Raw genomic sequence first — 24,099 nt, 5'->3', positions numbered from 1 at the left:
AGAATTGTAACAGTATCTGTATATCTAACTTCTGCTCCCAAACGGCGGCTGAAAATTATTTTAACAGCTATTCAATTGGACCTCTTCTAATGAACTAACCCACAAATTTAAAAAGGAACACAGATATTTAATTATAAAGCAGGCAAGTAAGCAGGGAGGGAAAACAAAAGATAACCGATCAAATCATCTTGTCATTAATCTGGAGGTAAATCAGCAGTCACTCCATCAAAACAACAGGGGTTACAAGAATGTATGAAACGACTCAACCCAACTATTTAAGCTCAGTATTTTACTCATTTCATGCGAGTCCCTTCTGTGCCACAACCACCCACAGCCTGAATTCACAATCCACTACATGGCAAGAAGAGATTTGGCCTTAAAATTACTTTAACACTGACCTCTAGTGACAACAGGTGGGAATTTACCTTTTTATGCAGCTGCCCAGTTGGGAACGCACCTTTGGGCCATTCTAATTACGGAGCTTGCTCTTGCATCTCCATTCCATAGCTACCCCCACCATAAAGAGCCTGCAGCCAAGGAGGGACCTCCAACTCGTGTGTGTTAGTTATGGTCACAGGTGAATTATGGGTGATGCATTACAGTCTGTAGAAATCTTATGATTAAATCCAAACCTCTGTTTTCAATTATTAAAAAAGGAAAAGGCAACAAAAAGAAAACACACACACTAGATTTCAAGCCTCATAACTGTAACAAATGTATTACAGCATAAGCTAGGCACAACTAATGACAGGACAACTGCCCACATCTTTAGGCAGCAAACCAAAATGTCATCTTTCATCTCAAGGACTGTAATACCAAGGCAACCTCTTTTCCTCTAATGCTCTGTAGCAAAAGTAGGCTTGCAGTTCTTGGTACAGTACTCCTGCAGCTTTCTCTGCAAAATGAGGGTGTGATGGTCTATGCGCCCACAGAAGCAGGTGTTGTGCCCATGCATCCATTTCAATATAGTCCAGATGGAAGGATGAGCATGTTACAGCAAGTTGCCAACCACCCTGTCTCAAGAAAGTGGTGAGGAAGCTACAGCTGCTACTCCAGTACACAGCCCACCTTACTGTCTTTGCATGTAGAATCACAGAATCATAGAATAGCTCAGGTTGGAAGGGACCTTTAAAGGTCATCTAGTCCAACCCCCCTGCAATAAACAGGGACATCCTCAACTAGATCAGGTTGCTCAGAGCTCCATCCAGCCTGACCTTGAACACTTCCAGTGATGGGGCACTGACAAGTTCTCTAGGCAACCTGTTTCAGTGTTTCACACCCTCATCATAAAAAATTTCTTCCTTATATCTAATCTAAATCTACCTTCTTTAAGTTTAAAACCATTACCCCTTGTCCTATTGCTACAGGCCCTACTAAAAAGTTTGTCCCCAATGTCTGGGAGGTGAAGTAAGAGGGTGATGGCCACGGCCCACTGCAGGGAAGCATTTTGAGAGGGAGTTTAAAAAGTGGGAAGTGCTTTCACTAAGCATGGTGTCTGATGGCCCCTGTAGCATATGTATATATACATATGTGTACACATATGCACGTATAGAGAACATGCTTAGTCAGGAGGCTAGAAACCTGCAAGCTGAACCTCAAAGGGTGAGAACCATCTTTGGAGCTGATCCCAGCTTGGGGTAAATATGAGTGGGTTTTATGTCATCTGAATCCATAAAGTTCCCTTTTGCATTGTCCAGGTGTCGTAATGCATGTATTTCATTTACACTAACATGACTTGTACCAGGGGAGATTTTAATTTTCTGTCAACTATCCATCCCAAATATTTGTCTCTGGTAGCAGTCCTCAGAAACAGAGTCCAGAAAACTTCTCCTGCTCTCCCCGAAACTTGCTTCGAGAACTGTAAAGGTTTCCAGACTGCTCCTCCACTTAACTTATACCACAGGGATTTTCATGAAAGCATCTTGAGGTGCACAGCTGTAGCCAGGTGACTGCACAGCCAGCAGCAGAGCCAGGGGGAGAGCGCCAGGGCCCTGAGGGAGCACAACAGACCTCAGAGCCAAAGCCAAATCAGTCATACCTAGGCACAAATACAAACCCACGTATTTCAAGATAACTGATGTGACTCTCCAGTCATTTTGACTGGAAAGAATCAGCTGTCAGAACAAACTTAACTAAGACGACTGAAGATTAAACACTCGAGTGATGTGAAATTAAGAAGTCCTCTCATACTGACAAATACATCACCTGCTTGTAATGAAAACTACGCAACCAATAAAACTTCTCTGCTGAATAAGCTGCCAGCAAGAAAAATCAAGGAAGAGGATATTTTTCAGCACCACAGGCATATAAAATGGTGCACTTGACAAACGCCTGCTTACCAGCAAGCCATGCAGCCTTTAGCAACACACCTGGACCTTACTTCCCCCAATGCTTGGACCTGACTCTTCCATGTCTTAGCAGCTTACCTAATCACAGCAAAATATGACAGCCATGGGAGAACGAAAACATACCTTATTTAAACACAATGAAATCAAAACCCAACCTGCAGATTTAATGTTTAGGCTACAAACTAGGTAATGAGACTTCCCCACATATTCCAGCTGTATGTATGAGTGCTTAGGGATGTACATGTATAATGAGATGTAAATATCTATGGAAAAAAGAGAGAGAGAAATATATACCTAAATAATGGATGCAGAATTGCCTCCAAGTTGTCATAATCATTACCTGGCTTGGCCCTCAGCATCAGTATGAACTGGTCTCAAAAACAATCATTCGCTTATGTTAATGCCTGCCAAACCTCCATCTAATCCATTCATTAGCAATATAACAGGTTAGCAAGCTGCCATGGCAGGAAAATAATTAGCTTTCCATTTTGGGGTGGCACATTCTCTATTGCATTGACATAACAAATAACTCCATATACTGCTATAATTTATTTGCTTCTGAGCCTTTTTTTCCTTAATTAGCCCTTCAGTAGATTGTATTAAACACACACGAACTATAACTCAATCAATTGGTCAACTATAACTATTGACCAATCTCAGAAGTCTAAAACAGTATGAATAGCTATTACACAATCAATTTATGAGTGACCTACCTTTAGGTCATTTAAATAAAACTCAACAGAACGGCTGAAAGTGGACCAAGCCAAAAGGCATCCTCATTAGGTCTCTTCTCCATCATCTGCATGTACTGAGTAACGTGCTATTGTGTCCCAGCACACACCACAATGATTGTGCAATAGTTGTATGGGGAAAGGATTGCTGCTGTTCTAAACATTAATTAAATTAGGTCTGTCTTCTTGCCTTAACAAGAAGGTACATGTACTTCCAGGATGGGTTTGGTTGGGCTAAAGTCAAGATAGCCTAACCACTTTTCTGCAAAGTGCTTTAAAAAGATGCAGTTCGAAAAGGAAATTCTAAAATGTGGACATTCGGAAACAAGGTCAAGGTAGATTTTCCATCCCGCTTCCTCATGTCAAAAGGGTCCAAAAAACAGGTGGACGTGGCACTTTGGGACATGGTTTAGTGGGCATGGTGGTGTTGGGCTGATGATTGGAATCATGATCTTAGAGGTCTTTTCCAATCTTAATGATTCCTAGTTTTTACTTTCATTATAAACCAGCCACCAAGCCAGGAGGCGTGGGGTTGCTACTCTGCCCTTAATTGATTTAGTGGTGGACATGGCAATGTTAGGTTACTGGTTGGACTGGATGATCTTAAAGGTCTTTTCCAACCTAAATGATTCAATGATTCTATGAATAATGTTACATTTCTGCTCATGTAAAAATGAACTCCTATAAGCAGGCTTCTACTAGGCTCTATAGCATGTCACCGCAAGCAGTTTCACTGCAGCTAGGTTAAGGTATTTTATTCTTTCCGTCAAAGATACAATCTTTATTTTAATCCTAGGAAACTGTGTGTCAGCACTATCTTCTGCAGTGTGTTCATGGGTTAGTTACACAGTGCATTAAAGACCTTATTACGTACAATGCCTTTTGATTTTCTTGCTTCTCCCTTGTCTTTGTATTGTGAGCACAGGGAAGATTTTCATTGGTACTATCCTTCTCCCCCAGTACCGCACTTTATCATGTGATTTTTAATTCATGTGCTATCACTACTAGAGACCTCAACTATTCTCACAGGGGAATATTCAGTTTTCTTGACGCTCTTCTCTGTACTTCTGCAACCTCTTCTTGCTGAGTGCTCAGCAAACATGGAAGACTACACAAATCAGGTGGGAGGAACCCGTCAATGTAATAGCATACTTCTAATAAATGCAAGCCTTCCTTAATGAAGCCTGACAAATGTTTACATACAGCATTTCACATTAGTATTTAACTAAAACCACTTGGCAGAAATCTTAACAAGAGGTCATCAAAATATCCAAGCAATTTCTTTCACTATCTGACATATGGTTCTGCTGAATTTCATTTACCATTGTGCTGTCTTGTTACTTGGCTTCATAAGATATCATGAACAGTCACTACTCCTTTCTCTTCTGTCTTGAATAGGACTCACTAACTGTGTATCTCCCTCAATTGCCCAGCTTAACCAATGATTTCCCCTTTGAAGTCAAAGTGTTTGAGAGGGTTTGAGATCATACTATCAGAAAGGAATAGGAACTATTTTGGAGCGTAAGAAGTAATACCTTTGCTTTTTCTGAGAAAAGCAATTAACACCACACTCTTGTGGAACTACCTTTGAGAAAGGAGATTGTGACCAAGTATTTCAAACACAAGAGGCCAAAACCCAATTGCTTGGATGCAGATCTTCTTTATTCAATGATATTCACCAAATAGTATTTTGAGTCATGTTACAGTGCATCATTTGTTCTTTTCTTCTTGCCACTGCTCCATCTGATCAATTCCATTGGAAAAGAAAAAAAATTAAATCACATGTTGGGTGAGCATGCAGTGAAGATACACATCTTTTCTGTGGGTGATAAAGAGAGTGTGACTTACTGCTTGCAAGTACTTCAAGGAAAGGTGGTCAGTAACCAGTGTGCAACAGCAATGTGTTGCAACGCAAGAAGAAATGATGCAGGAGAAAAATGCTCATCATCCACAAGACTGTAAAGTAAGTTGGATTTATGCATGCAATTTTTTAATAGGCCCCCCCACCCAAGGACGACTGGCACAGAAACAAGCAAACAGAGCTGAAGACTCAGCAAAAGTTCGGGGCATTTAGAAGAAAGTGATGTTTTCAAGTAGGAAGTCACTCCTCTAATGAAAATTTAACTAGCACCAGTGTTGGCAGCAAAAAACCCAACCCCAACATTAGAGGGTTTTCCTAAATGAAAAGAGCAATCAAAGTTTTTGGTTGCTTGTCAGCTTTGGAATGCTAATCATTATGGTAACTGTGCTGGTGAAGGTAAGGAATTACTTAAAAACTGTTATTTTCTTTTTTTTTTTTAAATCACTGTTGTACAGCTGAACATGCTCAAGGAAGCACAACTGTGTGGATAATTACCCCCATGGAAGCAATCCAAGTAAAAGCTGATTCCAACTTAAAGATCAAGGTTTTACATTAGGAAAGCATTTGAGTCTCCAGCTGATAAAAAGATGTTTGACCTGCTGGGCAAAGGTAATCAACATGGACTTAAATCCTGGAACTCACATTGTGCCCCCTTCCTCCTCTACATGCTGCTCCCAGTGGTCATTCAAAGAAAGTTCAGAAAACTAACATCAAGGGAGTTGAAGTTTTTCCTACGTCCAGTCTTGTTCTTTATGCTGTTCATTAGAGAAAGTATTCCCAGTGTTAATTTTGCTCCCCCATTCTGCTATCAGATGGCTATTCTAATTTTGTATGTGTCACAAATTGAAATTGTGGCAAACAGTTTTGGGGGTGTGTACGATTCCAAGGTCTGAAATACTTTTGTGCCTCTTGCTGTGTGCTATATCCTTGCAATAATATTTCCTATCAGTAGAACATGATACTACTTGATTAAATTATGAGCTCTTAGATTCTAAAACGATGCCTTGCCCCACATTGAGTTACCATAGGTTAATGCATTACCCAGTGTTAGCTGAGCCACTGTCACTGTCCACCTGAGCTCTCAGCTGTATTCTTTGCAGATAATCCTGTTTGTAAATAGAAGGTATTTACTAGCTGGGTGCTGCAGTGATAGAGTAATAGGAGTACATGGCTGATTAGTATTTTGCAGTGTGATTAAAAGGAGCAATGAAGAAAGATATATACCTTGTTTGTTTTGCTTTATATTCTTTTGGGTTTTTTCATTGCTATTTCATTATGTTAAATGAGACATCCAAGAGTTTGCCTGGCTTTGAGGGGAGGTGCGTGGAAAGGCCATTGTGGTTGCAAAGTACAAGCCATACAAGATCAAAGTGTTAAGAAATGAAGTTTAACGAGGAGCAGCTGAGGGAACTGGGACTGTTTAGCCTAGAGAAGAGGAGGCTGAGGGGAGACCTTATCGCTCTCTACAGCTACCTGAAAGGAGGTTGGAGTGAGGTGGGTGTTGGTCTCTTCTCCCAAGTAATGATAGGACGAGAGGAAATAGCCTCAAACTGCATCAGGGGAGGTTTACATTGGATATTAGGAAAAATTTCTTCACAGAAAGGGTAGTCAAGCATTGGAACAGGCTGCCTAGAAAGGTGGTGGAGTCACCATCCCTGGAAGTGTTCAAAAAACATGTAGATGTGGCACTTCGGTACATGGTTTAGTGGGCATGGTGGTGCTGGGTTGATGGTTGGACTGATGATCTTAGAGGTCCTTTCCAACCTTAATGATTCCTAGTTTTCACTTTCATTAAAAAATAATCCAGCCACCAAGCCAGGAAACATGAAATTACTACTCTACCCTTAATTGGTTTAGTGTGGACTTGGTAGTGTTAGGTTAATGGTTGGACTGGATGATCTTAAAGGTCTTTTCCAACCTAAACCATTCTATGATTGTATGAAATCAGCCAATTCCCTGCTTCCATCAATCAGTAAGTCACCTGGATCAATTCACAACTTCCTTAACACCTAAACCTTAACTTCCTGTGAAAAATAAGCAGAGAAAATTACACTGCACTTAGAAGTAAAAGGATATTTTTAATATATCATTTATCATCAGAGGGATGCACTGCCAATATACTAACATACCACAACACATTAATATAAGCCTCCACCTCCCCTCAAAGCCAGGCAAACTCTTGGATGTCTCATTTAACATAATGAAATAGCAATGAAAAAACCCAAAAGAATATAAAGCAAAACAAACAAGGTATATATCTTTCTTCATTGCTCCTTTTAATCACACTGCAAAATACTAATCAGCCATGTACTCCTATTACTCTATCACTGCAGCACCCAGCTAGTAAATACCTTCTATTTACAAACAGGATTATCTGCAAAGAATACAGCTGAGAGCTCAGGTGGACAGTGACAGTGGCTCAGCTAACACTGGGTAATGCATTAACCTATGGTAACTCAATGTGGGGCAAGGCATCGTTTTAGAATCTAAGAGCTCATAATTTAATCAAGTAGTATCATGTTCTACTGATAGGAAATATTATTGCAAGGATATAGCACACAGCAAGAGGCACAAAAGTATTTCAGACCTTGGAATCGTACACACCCCCAAAACTGTTTGCCACAATTTCAATTTGTGACACATACAAAATTAGAATAGCCATCTGATAGCAGAATGGGGGAGCAAAATTAACACTGGGAATACTTTCTCTAATGAACAGCATAAAGAACAAGACTGGACGTAGGAAAAACTTCAACTCCCTTGATGTTAGTTTTCTGAACTTTCTTTGAACAGGAAAGAATGAACGCTAGGGGCAGCATGTAGAGGAGGAAGGGGGCACAGTGTGAGCTCCAGGATTTTTTTTTTAAACATCTTACCTATATCCATATATATGCATAAATAAAACTGCAATACAAACTCAGAAAATTCTTATATGAAGAACTTAAAAACCAAAACAAACAAACAAAACCCCAAAGCAACTAATGAGGAGCTCCTTGACATTTTGAGGAGCGCGGGTTAGCTGTTTCACTAGAAAACAAGCAAATCCCCAAATGCATCTCTATGTAAAAGAGAAGCTGTCAGGGAAGACAAATCAAGCAACAGTCACTGTTTACTCCAATACCCTGGTGGATATTAGCACGAAGGCACTTTCCTGTCTGAACCAGAACCAGCATCCAGGACTACACAGGATGGCAGACATGTGAAACCACCATGGCAAGCAGCATAAGGTACATCAGACCTCTCTCACTCTTTTTTGTGTTATTTGTTTGCTTGTTTTAAATACATTAAAGTTGCCAGAAAAGTTATTCTTTTCCCCGCCATCCAAGGATTTCAGTGTTTCTTTTTTTTTATGAGCACAGAGAGCATTTTCACCTCTCCACTCCTGGAGCTGAAGCAAAACATCTGTTAAGAACCGAGGAACCGCGATGCACTGAAGTTCTGACTCCACCACGAGGAGCTGGCAGCTTGTTTCCCATACTCACCTGGGACCATCACTGCTAAGCAACTGTTTGGGGCACATCATCATCGACTTTTGCTTCAACCCACAGTAAAGCGACACCCCCTGCAAGAAGGTGCCATGAAAGTGACTGATACAGCAGAATTTATCTGTGATATACGAGTTAAGCCTGCAGTATCAGGTAAGAGGAGAAAAACTGACTGCTGAAGAAACACTTTTCAGGCTCACTGTAGCAGCCTGTAATGAGAAAATACTGCAAAGTGAGTTCTGGAAAGCTTACAGGATACACTGCTTTTATATTTTAATAGGCTCTTCTACATCCTCCTACTTAAGCATAAAGCACTACTTTAAATACCAAACACTAGTATAACTGCTGATTGTCCTCCTATGTCTGAGCAAAATGACAGGATGTTATACACTCAAGGACACCTACTGCTGCCTTTTGGGAGCAGAACTCCCAACTGAAAGCATTTTGGCTTCTTGCTGGGGGAAAAAAAAAAAAAATATACACACACAATATGTATATGCAATAAATACATATACACTATATAAACAGATTTGTCCTGGTAACCGATTTAGGCTCAGTGTAACTGGGTATTTTTGCCATGTCTTCAGACAGATCCTTCTCATCCTCTGACAGCTTTCTGTCATTAGGAAAAAAAGTCATATACCCTGGAAGTCAACGTAACTTGTACACTAAATAAAAACCCTTAGAAGAAATAACAACACCTACCACTACTTAGCCAGCTCAGCATGAAAATACCAAGTCAGCACTGGATCCCATATGTGTGTGCATGCATGCACATGTATGTGAGTTGGAAACGAGGCCTGTGTGGTTTTGGCAGAAGCTTTTGCTCAGCCCAGTTTGCAGCGGTAATCCATGCACATTTAAACAGGTTCTGATCTAAGTGGAAAAAATGGCACAAGAAGAAAATTCAGTGATTTCTGCACAGGAAGCACACGTAGCTGGTGTAGCCACCAACTCTCCCAGAGTAGAGAGAGAAAATGAGAGAAGCGAGCAGAGAGATGACAGGGGGTTAAACGAATTCCTTGAATTAAGATGACATAGACCGAACTTCCTCTCATCAACAGCAGAAACCACCAACAAAAACTACTGCAACTAGTTTACTGACTACCTACCAGATTTGGAAGCCACTCTAAATGCCCAACGCAGCCAAAAAGAAGCAAGTCAGATATTTCTTTGTTTTAAAGAAATAGCTGCCAAAGTATCTGCTAGTTTTTCAACCTACCTGCATATTCACTAGGCAATTTTAATCACATACAGCTGTTCATGCAACTTTAATGGTGTTTTTCCCCCTGAAACATTAATATTTCCTGGTTAACAGTCCCGTATTATAAATCATTTTGTGAAATACAGCCTATTAAAGTGGGAAGTTTGCGTAGAAGTTTTTGCTAAGCGACGCACGCACACAGAGACATGGAACAAATACCGCCCTGCATCCACAGGCAGTGCGTATGCCTGAACTAAACACATCAGAGGGGAACAAATCACATTGGCGCATACAGTATGGGTGGAACTGGGACTAGTTTGAAGTGATTTCTTGTTAAGTCGGTTATTGTTTTTTAATGTAAATTCCTTTTTTTATAAATGAAATGCTGTTTCAATCTTAGAAACTAGACTTTACAATCAATTTATGATTCCTGTATTTTACATCTAGAAGAGACCACCATGACCACCTGATTTGATCCCCACCATGACCACCTGACTCGATCCCTTCCTTAATGTAGACTGAAGAACTACTCTCGAGCTTTAAAACTTCTGAGTCTTCTTCGCTATATATAAATTAGCTGCCAAAGCACAGCTGAAAAATGTATTTAAAATGAAAATAGAAAGAGGAAGAGAGGACAAGCAAAGGCACTGTTTATTTAAATTTCACAGCAGCTAAATTCCTGATGTTTGCAATAGTCCTGCCTTGACCTCTACCTGGACAGCATTATGATACTTTCTTCATTGCTGAGATTGAGGCATATACGGTCGAAGGAATATCATATTTTATTTAAACACACTGCAGAAGGACATTAAATTTTACAGGTCAGATTCTCCATGGTGCTTGAGCAAAGCTGGGGCTGCAGGGAAGAGCAAAGAGCCAGCTTGCTGCCAAGGTGCAGCTTCCCTTTATCCGCCCAGAATAAACATCCTCAGCCTTCCTATGGCCAGACAGGTCCCTCAGCCCAACAAACCCTCTCTCCACCTGGATTTTACAGGGATGACAGCTCATGGGGGCTATGGTACTGCCTTGACCAGCACCATTTTTTAACAGACCCAAGTCCCGCAGTGAGACAAAGCCCCGTTGTACCAACAATCGCAGAAGGGGATGGCAGCTCTGCCAGCCTGTATCAGGTTTTTGCCCCCCTTGAGAGCTCCTTCACACAGACGGAGGTCCCCACCTGCCATTCAGAGGCACTCCCAAGTCACCCCATGCCTAAACATTGTAATTGTACATAAAGGTACTAAAGCAAGTTTCAGTGAGTCAACCTCACAGTACAGGTACGCAAAACCATGACCATTTACCCTCTTCAGCCACATCACGTTACACCTGCACCTTACTAGTGGCAACCATTTCAACCACGTGATGCACATATTTCAACCATAACTATGAATCCAAATATGAAATGATGTCCTGACTCTTCCCACCTAAGGCACCTGAAATGACTACACCCAGAGTAAAGTCTCACTGTTGCACAGCCCGTGAGAACAGACATCTGTGGACGTTCCAGCCCTGAGAGCACGTGCGACGCCCTGAGCATCAGCGCTTGTATTTTTGACTGCGCAGCTATGAGCCTTCGCTGACAGGAGAAACTCAGCTCTCCCTGCTGCAGGCACAGAAACAACACTGCCGCACAGACAGATAAATGCCAGGAAGGCACCAGGATCAGCTTCATCTTATCTGGGGCAATCTTTTAGCCATATAATGAAATAAAAATCTCTCAGGGACCTTAGAACAAAATGCTTTTTGGTCTAGCAGCCCTGCCTCCCCCTCCAGGGTCCATGTGGGCTGCGGGTTTAATCTCATCCTCCTGCAAAGACACCAGCAGGAGCAGGGCCACCCTTAACTCCATCGACTGCTCTGCGGCTGCACGCTTCAGGCAAAATGCCGTTCAGGTGTGTACGCCTATTAGGGCTCTAATACTGGAAATAGAAGTGGAACAGACAACCAAGGTAATTTAATCTAGCAAGATAATTCACTTTCAGTATTACACCCCCCCACCACCACCACCCCAAATGAATCAGTGAAAAGTGCCCAGCGTTTTCCTAATGGAAAGGGAATTGTATGCCTATTATCTTTACCCTTCACTCCATATGAACTGTAGAAATGTCTGTACCCGACTCTGAGCTTATTGGTATCGCTGTGAACAGGGACAGCTTCCACAGAAGTAACTACATTGCTAGTACTGTACTGTAAAGCGGGATGGAGATCTGAATTGGGCACCTGTTACTTAATGCAACTCTCTCAAGTCAGATTTAACTTTCTGCATGTTTTTTCTTGTTGCTGCTGTCAATTAACAGAAATATGAAGCTTAACATGTCAACCCACACAAGAAGAAAGCCTCTCCTTCATTCCCCTCTGTCCCCCACCCTGCTTCATTGCAGGGCATGTATAAGATAAACACAAAACAGCTCCCTTAGCTGTAGTGGCTTGAGACATAAAAAGCAGGAAAATTCCCTTCACTCCAAGATTTTCTCAGTGAGGTGTCACTTTTTATCCCTTCTATAGACTACTTTTCAGAGCAGATACTTCTTTAAAGTACTCCCTGTCCCTGCCCACAAAGAAAAAAAATAACATCTTCGGCTATGGAAGTATCTAGGTTCGTTCTTGAAAGTCAGGATGTGGTATTTAAGTCAGGATGTGATTATTAAGTCCTACACATAAGACTGTTCTTTGCTCTGTGAGTTTTCCATTTATTACTTCTTACATTCAAAATAAGTCTGTACCTATACATGCGTGCAGTTGTGTAAGCCTGATGGGCAGTTACCTACCCATCCCTCATCTGAAGGGTTTGCCAGCACTTTTGTGAAATCAGGTTGGGGAAGTCAACTACACCAGCTCCTTCCCACAAGGGATAACGCACAGTGTCTCACGCCTGCCAAGAGACTGAATTCATTCATTTCAAATAACGGCAGGCTTTCACTAGATCCACTCCATAATTCTTAATCAGGCATTTGTATGTGGTCTTACCAGTGATGGATGTAGTTCCTTAGCCCTGATTCTGTTGGTTCACTGCCAGCAATCCGCAGGCCAGGCAAATTGGGAAAGTCTTGTATGTTATGAAGTGCCAGGAAAGGAAGGGAAATCTGAGTTGGATTTTGTGCGTTTTTAACGCACAAATGTTAGTAAATGTGGAGAACCCAAACTTCACCTCCCACCCCTTCTTGCTCTACCAAGGGCGGAATGCAGAGCATGACAGCACTCACCCCACTTACATGCTTTCCACAACTCCACCTTCCCCACCACTCAGGTTCTGCGGCTGAGCTCCCTGTACATCACCCAAGCTCTTTTGGGTCACTAACACGATGTCATTGATGTCATCACTGCAACGATCAACCCTGAAGCACACCACGATGACTGTTTCCCCAAATCACAATTATAGCGCATTTGTTCCAGCAGGCTTGAAAATGAGGGGATGAGGCAGCCTAGGTTTTCCTGCTCAATAGGTTTTCACTCCAATCTAATTAAAAACATTCAGTGATTCACTGAAGTTCCTTGCAAACTGTGCGTGTCCCGTGCTTTAATATAAGCTCTGAAAGCAAATGGCCTGATGCTTTTTTTTTCACATTAACTCCCCAGACGGAGAGGATTCCTCAGAAATTTCTTTGTGATACTGTACCGAAGCCACCGAACCAGAAAAGTCGAGCTGCTTCTGAACTATCTTGTTTTTGTTGTTATTGTTAATGGCTTTTTTCCTCATCTAAAAGCTAACAAGGAAAGCCCCTCTTGGTTCTCTGACATGCAGAGAAGTGACAGTACAGCTCACTGCAAACAGTCAGCTCTGCTCACCTTGGTCTGAAACTGGGTCAGGGATGCCAGCTTCTGGGTATACACAAGGAATATGCAATTAATATTGGGGATTGAGATGCTGAGGAACAAGAGCACCCTTCTCTTGCAGGCAGAACTTGAGTAGTTCAGCTTTAGCACTCAGAGGGGGCAGCCTCCTCACAACTAAGGCATGTTTACATATGATTTTTGTAAAGAGGGCCCATTTCTGGGAAACACGTCAAGGGATCTATGCGAGCAGCCAAGCCAAGCGCTGCACTGCTGTACCACCTTAATCCAAAGGCAAGCCACTGCTCAGAGATGGCCCCTGCAGTGCATTATGTTGGTGCTTGTGGGAGAACGTGCACCAATGGAGAATTGATCCAGCTCCAAATAGTGTTAACACCACTGGAGAAATTCAGTGGGAAAGACTACACAGACATCATGAATTATGCTTGTAACTCCATCCCCAATACTGAAAATAGACCTTTTGCCTGCCAGGAGTCAGCCCAACCTGGGGAACTGCCACAGAGCATGGTGCACACAAAAAGCCTGTAAGCATGTCAGAAGGCTTTTGCCATCAAACAAGTGCTAAAGGATCCTGCAGACCGGCTAGCTATCACACCACCAGCTCCCAAATTCAGCCTTTCCCTAAATGCCTCAAAAAATGCTTGTCTTCATCTCCATAAGCAGAGTGCCCTTAAGCTGTACAGCCGCGAACAAATTCCTTCAGGGTTGTAACAACCAATTAAGGGATGTGAAGCAATTACTTTTATACCCATACAAATGAAACTCCTCCAATGCAATTAACTATCCCTTATCATCTACTGTTGAATTTGTGGAAAGCATATGCTATACACTCTCTCCTCCCCTAGCTTTTCCACAATTTTAATCAGTTTGTTTTAGCTAATGTAATGGAACCCACCTATTCTAGAGAAATAATATATGGCTGCAAATTATCTGAATATTTTTAAATATCTTTTTTCATTTTAAATATAATTTCATTTGAGATTTTGCAGCTTTCATTTCTATTAATAAATTATCATTTCTTCTGTACAAGTGATGAGCTAGTGTGTCATGTAATTTTTTCCTCTAAATAGACCAAGACTTTGATCTAATGCAAGCCCTTGCTGGGAGTAGAGAGACTTTCTGTCTAATTTAGTTATGAAAAATATTCAATTAAACTTGGGAGTTTAATTCATTTAGTTATGAAAATTAAATGAGCTCAATAAGGTACATTTGATTTGCCTCAGGAAATAAAAAAAAGAAGAGAAGAATCTCTGAAAGGGGAACAAATAAGAAGGGAGAACAAAAGTAACTTTTACTGCTCACGTTGAGAGGTGGATAACATGAAGAGCCTGAGTTCTGTTTTGTGTGCCTATATGAAACATATCCACAATGAGTTCATGCGAAATTTGTATTCAGAAGCCACATGAGTATCTGGTATTAACATCCTAATTGTCTACTGGGTAACAAAAATCCCTGCAGGTCATAACTGAGTCCATCCCCGTCAAGGGAAGATCTGGCTCCTCACACTGGGAAGACACCACCCAAAGAAAACTCTTCTCCATCTCCGTTTGGGGAAAAAGGAAAATATTGGAATTCTTTTCCAAAACCAGAACAGAGCAACGTGGGTCTCTCCAACAGAAGCCCCCTTCTAGTTTTGCAGCCGTCACTTACCATTTTTGCAGATAGGACAGCACTGATCAGGCTCATACACGGGATCCACGCACTCTGTCTGGGGACAAGCTGAGACAGTGCACAGCACTTCACCATTGGCTTCACAGCGACACTTCTCACACGGAGAAACCTGAAACACAAATCCAGTCATCTTTCAGCTCTTTCACTTAATGCCCTCCTGGAGTACGCAACGCCTACCTTCCCATCTGCACTGTTCTTTCCTTCACCTCCTTTTCCTCCCCGCTTGAAAAAAAATGCTTTTTGTGGTCTGAATAATGTGGAGAGTGAAGCTGGGCTCCTGCAAAATTACAGAACCACAGCAGAAAAAAACCACAGGTTCTGCCCTGAACTGTGCCCCAAATGGGAAAGTCAAAGGGATGCTGGGAAGAAGAACACTTTAGACTTTTAACACAAACAAAGCGAAAATTTCCCTACCACATTTGTAATGAACTTCCAGCAAATTAAGTTCATAATTTATATGAAATCTGGTTTAATTCTATTAGAGGTTCAAAAAGTAATTCAGCAAAAGATATTGTATTTAAAGAAGAAAAATTTTGCTAAATGAAATAGGAAACTTCCTTTAATGGAAATCCTTATTGCAATTTTTCCAGGTTTGAAAGCTTTCTTGGTAGCAAGAAGCTGCATTTTATTGAAAAGTATCATTTTCAAAGAGAAATCAGGAAAAAAACCATCCTTTGAATTCAGGTATTTCCTATAGGTTAATTGTATTTGGACCATTCTTGTAATAGTTGTAACTTTCTGAAAAGAAACTGCAATTTGAAGAAAGGGGTGAAACAAAATACAGGTCAGCCTTTTTACCTACCAAAATGTTACTGGTTTTGAAGAACTCTACAGAATACGAGTACTGTGACATAATTACTTGAATGGCCTACTTCAATGAAATTATTTCAAAACAAAACAGCATCAAGGCCCAATTTAGAAAAATTGGACTTTAAAATGTCTGCATTTGTCACGTGTACAATTCCAGCTGTCCTCTTCAGCGTTCCTGATCAGGCACCGCACATTACATCGCTCATGTCCTCTTACCACACAAGGAGCTGGGGGTAGAGGGAAGCAAGGGTGCTGAAGAGCAATAAATGGTATACTGTAGACCTCATTGCTGTACTCCAAAAAAACCCACACTGGCATCCATGCTCAGAGCGCAGGATGAAAACGCAGCTGAATGTTATTACCAGTGACCATCTAAATCCACAGTCTGTGCAGATTCTAGGTTTACTTAAGGATGAGGTCATTTTTATAGACCCTTTTTCATTGCAGATGCCAGTTGATGCCAAACAACCACCTGTTGCATTTCTCCAATAAAAGCAGAGTAACCTCAAATCTAAAACAACTTATTCTTTGTGAAGAATCATCCAGATGTCTAACTTGCAGATCATCTGGTTCCTTCTCCCTATTTCTTAGGCAGCCCATCACATTTTCCCTCAAATCCATTCGCTGCTTGCTTCCCTCTTTCACATCCTTCTCACTTCCAAAGTTCAAACATGCTGACGCTTGCACAGCATCATCTCCAACTAAATGCTCATCCATGCTTTGCCACTTCTCTTCCCACCTCCCAGGGCTGTTATTTGCTTATGCACTCACATATCTTTTCACACCATCCCCTCTGCTTAGAAAGCCTAAATAGGGTCTCTTGCTGTGTTGCTTTCTGCTTTTATTACTATTATTTATTTCAGGCTTCCTTTGCCAGCTACTCACTTCCAATATTCTCTTTGCTTTATACTCTACCCAGGATAACACCACACCGTACATTTATAAAATGCTACAAGGAGGCTGACAGCCCAGTACTGCAGATTTTTATTGCAGGCTTTGAGACAAGAACTTTGTCCTGTAATTGTTTATAAACTGCCACATTCACTTGCAGAGCTGGAGCGTCAGTAGATGAGGAGGTTTCTGATCCAGTGTTCAGAGTCAAGAGGCTGAGGTATTCCAGGTAATCACTTGAACCGCATATGAAATTTTGAGTGTCAGCAAACCTGAGCTCCTAACTATCTTCAAGTCAATAGTAAGAATCCCTCCCTCTTGAGTTATATCCAGAAACAATACTTACTAAGTTATGAAAACATGCTGTTTGGGGAGGACTGATTTTTTTTTTTTTCTTTTAAATTAATCCTACTTGATGAACGCTACTAGAACTCCACTCCAAGGATCAGGGCCAACAAGGCAAACCTATAGCTTTCAATTGGTTTCAACATTTTTTACCATCACTTGAAAAAGATGCAAACTTGCTAATGATCACAGTTCAATGAGACCAGTAAATACAACAGATATTCCCTCTCTCAGGACTCCACTTAGTAGCTGCGCCATCCAATATTAGAAGTGATGTAAAAACTAGAGTATCTGATTATAATCAGGAAACAAGACAGCATACAGATGTGAATCCTAAAACATCTCTTCTGTAAAATTTAAACATATTCTAATTAAGTAGGTTGTTTACTAGAATTCAAAATTTGACAGAAGCCTAAAATTCCTAGAACAAGAAGCCATTTAAGGAAGCATTGAAAATACTGTTGAATGACAAACAACACCGATCTAATCTTTACCTAATAATGATGATTCAAAATAATGCATTTCCATCCTATACAGCACATACACTTGAAGACTACATCTCTCATAAATGGAGTACACTGTTAATGTGATACTGCAGTCACGAATACCCTTCCTGTGTAACAGATCATGGGATTTCAGGGGAATAACTATAGTACACCTTTAAGAAGTACTGTCGTCTGTACAACCCACCAATATGACTAATGGTAGCAGAGTTAAGGAAGGTCTCCGTGTGCTTATTTCTACAAAGCTCTTTTCAGGCAGGTAAGTGAGCCACAGTGGCTGCTAAAATGGTATTAGCGTCAACCTTTATCTGTTCCTCTTTGGACTAAACGGTAGCGTATTGCTTTTTATACATCATCAGGATGTAGCAGCAACTGTAGAAAAACCCCACTTCTTTCCGCATCTTAATGGCAGCTTAATACTTGGAGACATATTCACCACTAGAGAGAGAATAAGACAGTGTGTGTATATAACAACAGCTAAATAAATCAGAATGAAAAGACACATTTGGTCCTTCATTTCCTCTCCTCTACTCCTATAATGTAAGCGCATTACCTGCAGCGCCGTTCCTAGTGGCAGCCAACGCAACGAGCATCCCACTTGTTCATCTGGGAAACAACCAGCCCAGCAGCACTCAGGCTTAGCACAGCTGACATAACTGGGCTGGACTGGAAAGAATACGACCTATCCACCTCTCTCTGAAGACTAATGATGCCACGTCTCTGTGGTCTACAGATGAAGCTATTAACTCTACAGCAGCAGTAGTTCTGCCCAAGCAAAAACTGTGGGAAGACAACGAGGCACACAAGTCTTAAATATTCACCAGGCAGCTGTAAAACCTGTAGAAAATAGAGTACAGATGGCAAAAAAAAAGTAACTTCTTTAGAATTGTTTAAAGGGAAGTTTGTGAGCAGATGTATAAATGGAGTTGCAGATGTTGTAAAAAAGCAAACACACAGTTGTGTAAACAGGTAGATTTCCCACTAGTGGGGCACGAAGAAAACTGTAGCTTACTAGGGGTAGGAGGTTTATCCAGCAACTTAGTGTAAATTGTCATAACTGAGAAGTGACAAATCATTTACACTCATTGAAGTTCTGGTCCAAAGTAATTTGAGATTTCTCTTCCCCCTTTCCACATGCCAAACTTTAATTAAAAAACCAAACCAAACCAACAAAAAAAATCTGAATTTAAAAACCCCACATTTATTACCTACATTTGGTGCCTTGAAAACATCTAAGTTTAAAAAAAAAAAAAATCAATCATAATCCCAAAATGATTTGCTATTGTGTTGGAATTTTTATTAATATTTCCTCGCCACTTATACAACTCAGGAGAACATGAATGGGGTTAGGCTGACAAGAATAAACACATCAGCCTCGTGTTTACTTCTCCATGCCTTCAAAATACCACAGATGTTTCAAAATCCATTTGGGCTTGTTGACTTCCAGATTTCCAAATTATTCACAAATACATACAAATTTTGGTAGCAGAGAAATTCTAAACAAAACACATGAAGCAGCAACTTTCAAAAAATGTAGATCTTTCCCAAACCATATTACACTTCTGAAGAGAATTTATGGTCCTTGTAAGGCTATTACTTAGTAAGTCAGCCCGCATTTTGAAAATTTTCTTACTGGAAGATTGAAAAACATCTAGTGGAGCGCATGCTCAACGATCTCCAGCCCCAGTGCAGAATTTTATCCTCACTGCATTTCACCAACTGAGGCTTCTGCTCCCACTTCCACTTGTATGGATGCTGTGATCGCTCTGCCATTCTGCCTCATGATACCCACAGGAGAGTAGAGTGGTGCTGATGGAAACAGCTTGATGAGACCTCATCCTTCCCCCACACCTGTGCTGTGTTTTGTGTCAACATCCACGTCCTTTTTGAAAAGAGAAAAACGCGTGCATACACACACACAAGCAAAGCCTGCAGGAAGGACTGTGAATCAAAGAAGAAATGCATCAAACCTCCCATTCTCTGGCACACTCAGCTTCTGAGTTAGCACTGGCTCCCGTCAGGGCAATTTTTTGCCATACCAAGCCATATACTAATTTTATAGAAGCAAACTCCCAAACTTGCATGCGTATTTAGACATCTATACATAAATGTTTGTGCAGATAATGTCACTTAAAAGTTAGGAGGTCACATTTTCCTTCTTCCAGTGATGGCTGGCACTCTTTGCCATAAAAAGCAGGTGCAGACAAGAGAAAAATCAGATTGCTATCCATTTATAACTCCTTCCCTGACCTTAATCAAGAAATAGCATATTAGTAACCCCTCAAAGACCATCAACTTTAAACTTCTAAAATGGCCTTTGAAACCATGTGCAATTACTTGCAAATGCAATTGCCTCCACTGAGCAGCGGCAATGTGACCACATCTGTGCCTTACCTCGCCAGACATCTCCACTGATTGCAGTGGCATGGGCAAACAGCTACCTTTACAGTTTTGTGCTCACAATATTGGAGCTAACATTGAAGCCCAACTGAAAACCAATGTCCTCACACGTCAAAATAAACAGGCTGCAGTTCCACTGCCTAACTGTGTCAGTAACTTTCTTTGCACATCCCGAGCAGCCATCCCTTCTCACTCGCGTTTCCAAAGCTGGCTAACACAAAGCAGTTTCATGACAGGAAGGTATCAACACAACGGCTGAAGGCTGAATGGGGTTAAAAAGAAAGCTGAAAGCCAAAGCCTTTTCAGAGCATTTCTGTAAATGTCACCGTTCAGCACTCCCTTTTTACCAAGGCTGCCAGACATGTTCAAATGTAACAGGGAGCGCTACGGTTTTATCTTCTCACTACACGCTTAACACAATAAGGTATTTTAGGCTTGCTTTACAGCCATTAATACACCACCATTATATAAAGACAAAGAAATGCAACTCATTAGAAGAGCATGGGGGAGAAGCCTTTAAAACTTTGATACAGAGACCTACACAGACCATGTGCAGAAGCATCACTGTTTTGACCGCTCCTCAGAATTAACTTCTCTGGAAAAGGAAGGATCTCACAATCCATCTCCAAAAAGGTCACGCCAATTGGCTGCCATTACAAGTACCTTCTCCCTCTTAAAATGGAAAGCTGCCACCCTGAAGCTGAATGCAATCCTTGAGGGTGACATGGAAAAAGGGAGGATGATATGACGCTTTCTGCCATGCTTTGAAAAATCACTGGTGATCTACACATTACTGCCTAAAGAGAACAAGGGGAAACACTGTGATTTATTCTAGAGGGAGTAATTCTGCTCCTTTATTTATTTGTTTATTTTTCAAGAAGTTGAAAAATGTGGAAAGACATTATGAATTGAAGTTTCCAAGAACACACAAATACCACAGAGAGGTGGCAACTTATTTACAGCCTTCACAAATACATTTTCTTTTTCTCCATCCTGAGAGAGGCTCGAGCTGCCAGAACCCCGAACTGGATTTCATATTCCCCTCAACAGATTCAGCTCAAAAATCTCAGGTGTGTTCAGAAATGGGTTTTGAACCAGCCCTGTACCTAACAGTCATTTGCAAGCAAATTCTTAGAGCCTGCTCGCAGATCTCAGCCACAATAAAATACTAAAGCGAAAAAGGCAAGGTAAACAACCAGGGAATTGGCCTCAACTCCAAAACTTTCCAGTGCACTGTAATAAGTTGCATTTTCAATGATAATGACCTTGCACAGTGGTGCTAAAAAGGCCCTACTCTAAAAGGATTTCCCTAAACATAAAGCTTTTCAAGTCCGTTGTTTAGGTATCACTGTAATTCAGACTGCAAGCCATGGTCTTATTAAAAAGAAGGCCCACAGTCATTCTCAGAAAGCAAACATTATGCAACCTTGGCAGCACAGTTTAAACAGCAAAAAAGGAAAAGAGAAATGACTGTTAGAAGAAAGGTATCATCACAGCCGGATTACTAGGAATAGAAGTCAGCCCACAACACCTTGCTTGATCCCTGCAAGGCAAAAGTTTCACAGCTAACAGTTAAATAAGGAAGCAAATGTAATGCTGGAAATTCTCATAAAATCCACATCACCACCCAAGTAGTATCCTTTCAAGTAGCATTTTTTACTGTAAATACCAAAGGAATTAATAAAGATCAGCCCCCTCATTTAAAAATGCTACAGTATCATAGAGCAGGAAAGGTCATGTTTAAGGGGAATATTTTACAGCACTGCTCAAGCAGTATTAACACAGAAATGAAAAGGGGAGGGGGAGACCCAGAACACCCCCTGAGAAAGCACGTGAAGAACAGAACGCCCCTTTAAAGGACAGAAGGGCCGACAAAAGGACTTTTGGCTTCAGCCCTTACCATGAACTCCTCTAGGGTCTGGTAGGTTTTCCCTCGAAACTCGCAGTAGTTCTTCCTCTCCTTGCACTGCGGGCAGCACTGCGTGGTGTCCACATGGACGCACCGAGGGTGGAGCCTGGGGCACTCGGGCTGGATGCACAGCGGACCCTCTTCAGTGCAGAGGCAGGGGCAGGCGGAGGGGCCCGGCGCAAACTTCTCCCCGATGGCATAGACAAAGCCGCTCTCGTCCACGCAGCCTTTCCCACGGTAGTCCGGATAGGCGTACTCCTCCGGAGGCTCGGGAGTGACGCTCGCGACAGCTTCTGGGAGAGGCAAATCTTCAGCCACCTGAGGTTCCTCAGGAACGGCGTCCCTTTGCTCTTGCACTTGAATGCTCCCGGATTTACTGCTCGTCCCCTGGCTGTTCCAAGCCTGCTTTTGCTTAGTCCAAGATTCCTTGTTCGAGTAGTTCCTGTTTCCTTTGCTCTTCCAGTCCCTGCTACCCTCCTCCCTCCCGCTCCTGCCGATCTCATTCATTTTCCCCGGGCCTGTCTGGCTGTCCCTTGTAGACGTGTGATCCCTCTTTTCCTGGCTTGCCTTTATCTCCTGTTTGTCTTGAGCCTTGGCCAGCTTTTGTACAGGTATGGTGGAGCTACAGAGGGCAACCATGAGGCAGCAGGTTACGAGAAGAGAACTAGAGAGAGCTCCAATTGCCATTGCAGTAGAGCTGGGCATCACCTACTGCATCCCACAGGGGACACTGCATTCACATCGGAGGGAAGCGCTTCACAGATCCACAGTCCCTAGGAAGAGAAGGATTAGGAACACTTCAGCTTCGGCACTTCTTCCCTCCCTCCCCCCCCCAGCCTCCACCGATGCAACATCTCAAACAATATGCAACCTGTCTCGGTAGTTTATGCAAAAGGCAAACAACAGCCTGGTGCTGCATCCCTCCTCCTCCTCCCCCGCTCTGCCAAGTCTTAAAAATAGCAGGGCTCTGGACACGGACCGGGCGTCTTCAGCTCGGTGAGAGCGCCACGCAGAACTCCGGGGAGTTCGCATTTGCAAAGGCAGGTGCATGTAACAACCAGACCATTTGGGGGTTATTTTTCCTTTCAGATGACAACACGTGAAGAGGACGGACGCACGCTGAATTAAATGGCGCTCCCCAAAACACGGCAGAGTCCGGAACAGAAATCACCCAATTGAGTCCTATTCGCTGACTGCATGCACGGTGATTTTCATTAACCTCTTATGCAGTCTGAAGTGTGTTGGTGTTTTGGTTTCTTTTTTTTTTTTTTTTAATGCCTACCAGTGAGCACGTTTCTGTTAAAGACAACTAAAACCAAGCACGTTAAAGCGAGCAGAGCCGAACTACCTCTCTTCCGAACTGCCTAACCAAGCACACACCACCTCTTTCTCCCCGTGGTTTAAAGGCAGAGCAGAGCCATTAAGAGTTTCCGCAGCAGGGGCTCGTTTAACCCACGTCCTCCAGGAGTTCAGCAGCGTTCCCGGCTCCTGCCCTTAAAACACCGCACGCTAAATCGGAAAAAAAAAAAACCCAAACCCAGATACGTACGCTACTCCGGCCACGGCAAGCCAAGGCGCTCCAGCCTCCCGCCACGGCCCCACCTCCGAGGTACCGCTCCTCGGAGCCATTTAAAAGCCTCCCCTCTCTGCCCGCCCGCCCGCCTCCCCCGGCCCTCACCGGCGGCCCGGCGGGGCAACGCGCTCCGCCCGCCTGGCGCTGCCCGGCCGCCGCGGGGGAGCCGGGGCGCCGCGCCCCTGCCCAAACTTTCCGGCGGGCCGGGCAGCGCCGCCGACCCCCTCCCGGTGGGGTGGGGGGGAGCCGGGGCCAGCCCCTTCCCCAGCCCGGCGGCCTCGTTGCCCGTGGCCCGGCCCGGCGCCTCCCTACCTGCGCTGGAGCCGGGCTCAGCCCCGCCGGCGGCTCGGGGCGGCGGCACTCGCCCCCCGCCCGGCTCCCATGGCGGGGCCGCGGCCGGCCGGCGTCGGCTTCTTGCTGCCTGCCCGCCCGCCGCCGCCGCCTCCTCCTCCTCCTCCTCGGCGGACCCGCAAAGCCTGCAGCGCAGCGCGGCGGCCAGCGATCCGGCCCCGCCGCCCCGGGGGCGGGCTCCGCCGCGGCCCCCGCTTCTCTCACATGGCGGCCGTGCGCACCCGT

The 24,099-nt window shown here is 42.9% G+C and overlaps 1 protein-coding gene across 1 annotated transcript in view; it reads right to left on the bottom strand.

The window, feature by feature from the left end:
* Window positions 1–22,655, bottom strand: part of VWC2 (von Willebrand factor C domain containing 2) — a 59,769-nt gene extending 37,114 nt beyond the window's left edge. The window contains exons 1-2 of the mRNA XM_075706078.1: window positions 21,942–22,655; window positions 15,072–15,201 (exon numbers count right to left, since the gene is read on the bottom strand). Of these exons, the coding sequence (XP_075562193.1) occupies window positions 15,072–15,201; window positions 21,942–22,655 (844 nt within the window). The remainder of the gene's footprint in view (window positions 1–15,071; window positions 15,202–21,941) is intronic.
* Window positions 22,656–24,099: the final 1,444 nt, after the last annotated feature.

Source organism: Pelecanus crispus, chromosome 2 (genome assembly GCF_030463565.1).
Source record: "Pelecanus crispus isolate bPelCri1 chromosome 2, bPelCri1.pri, whole genome shotgun sequence".
Lineage (NCBI taxonomy): Eukaryota > Metazoa > Chordata > Aves > Pelecaniformes > Pelecanidae > Pelecanus > Pelecanus crispus.
The sequence above is the reverse complement of the archived record's forward strand: the minus strand, read 5'-3'. Positions and strand labels throughout refer to the sequence as shown.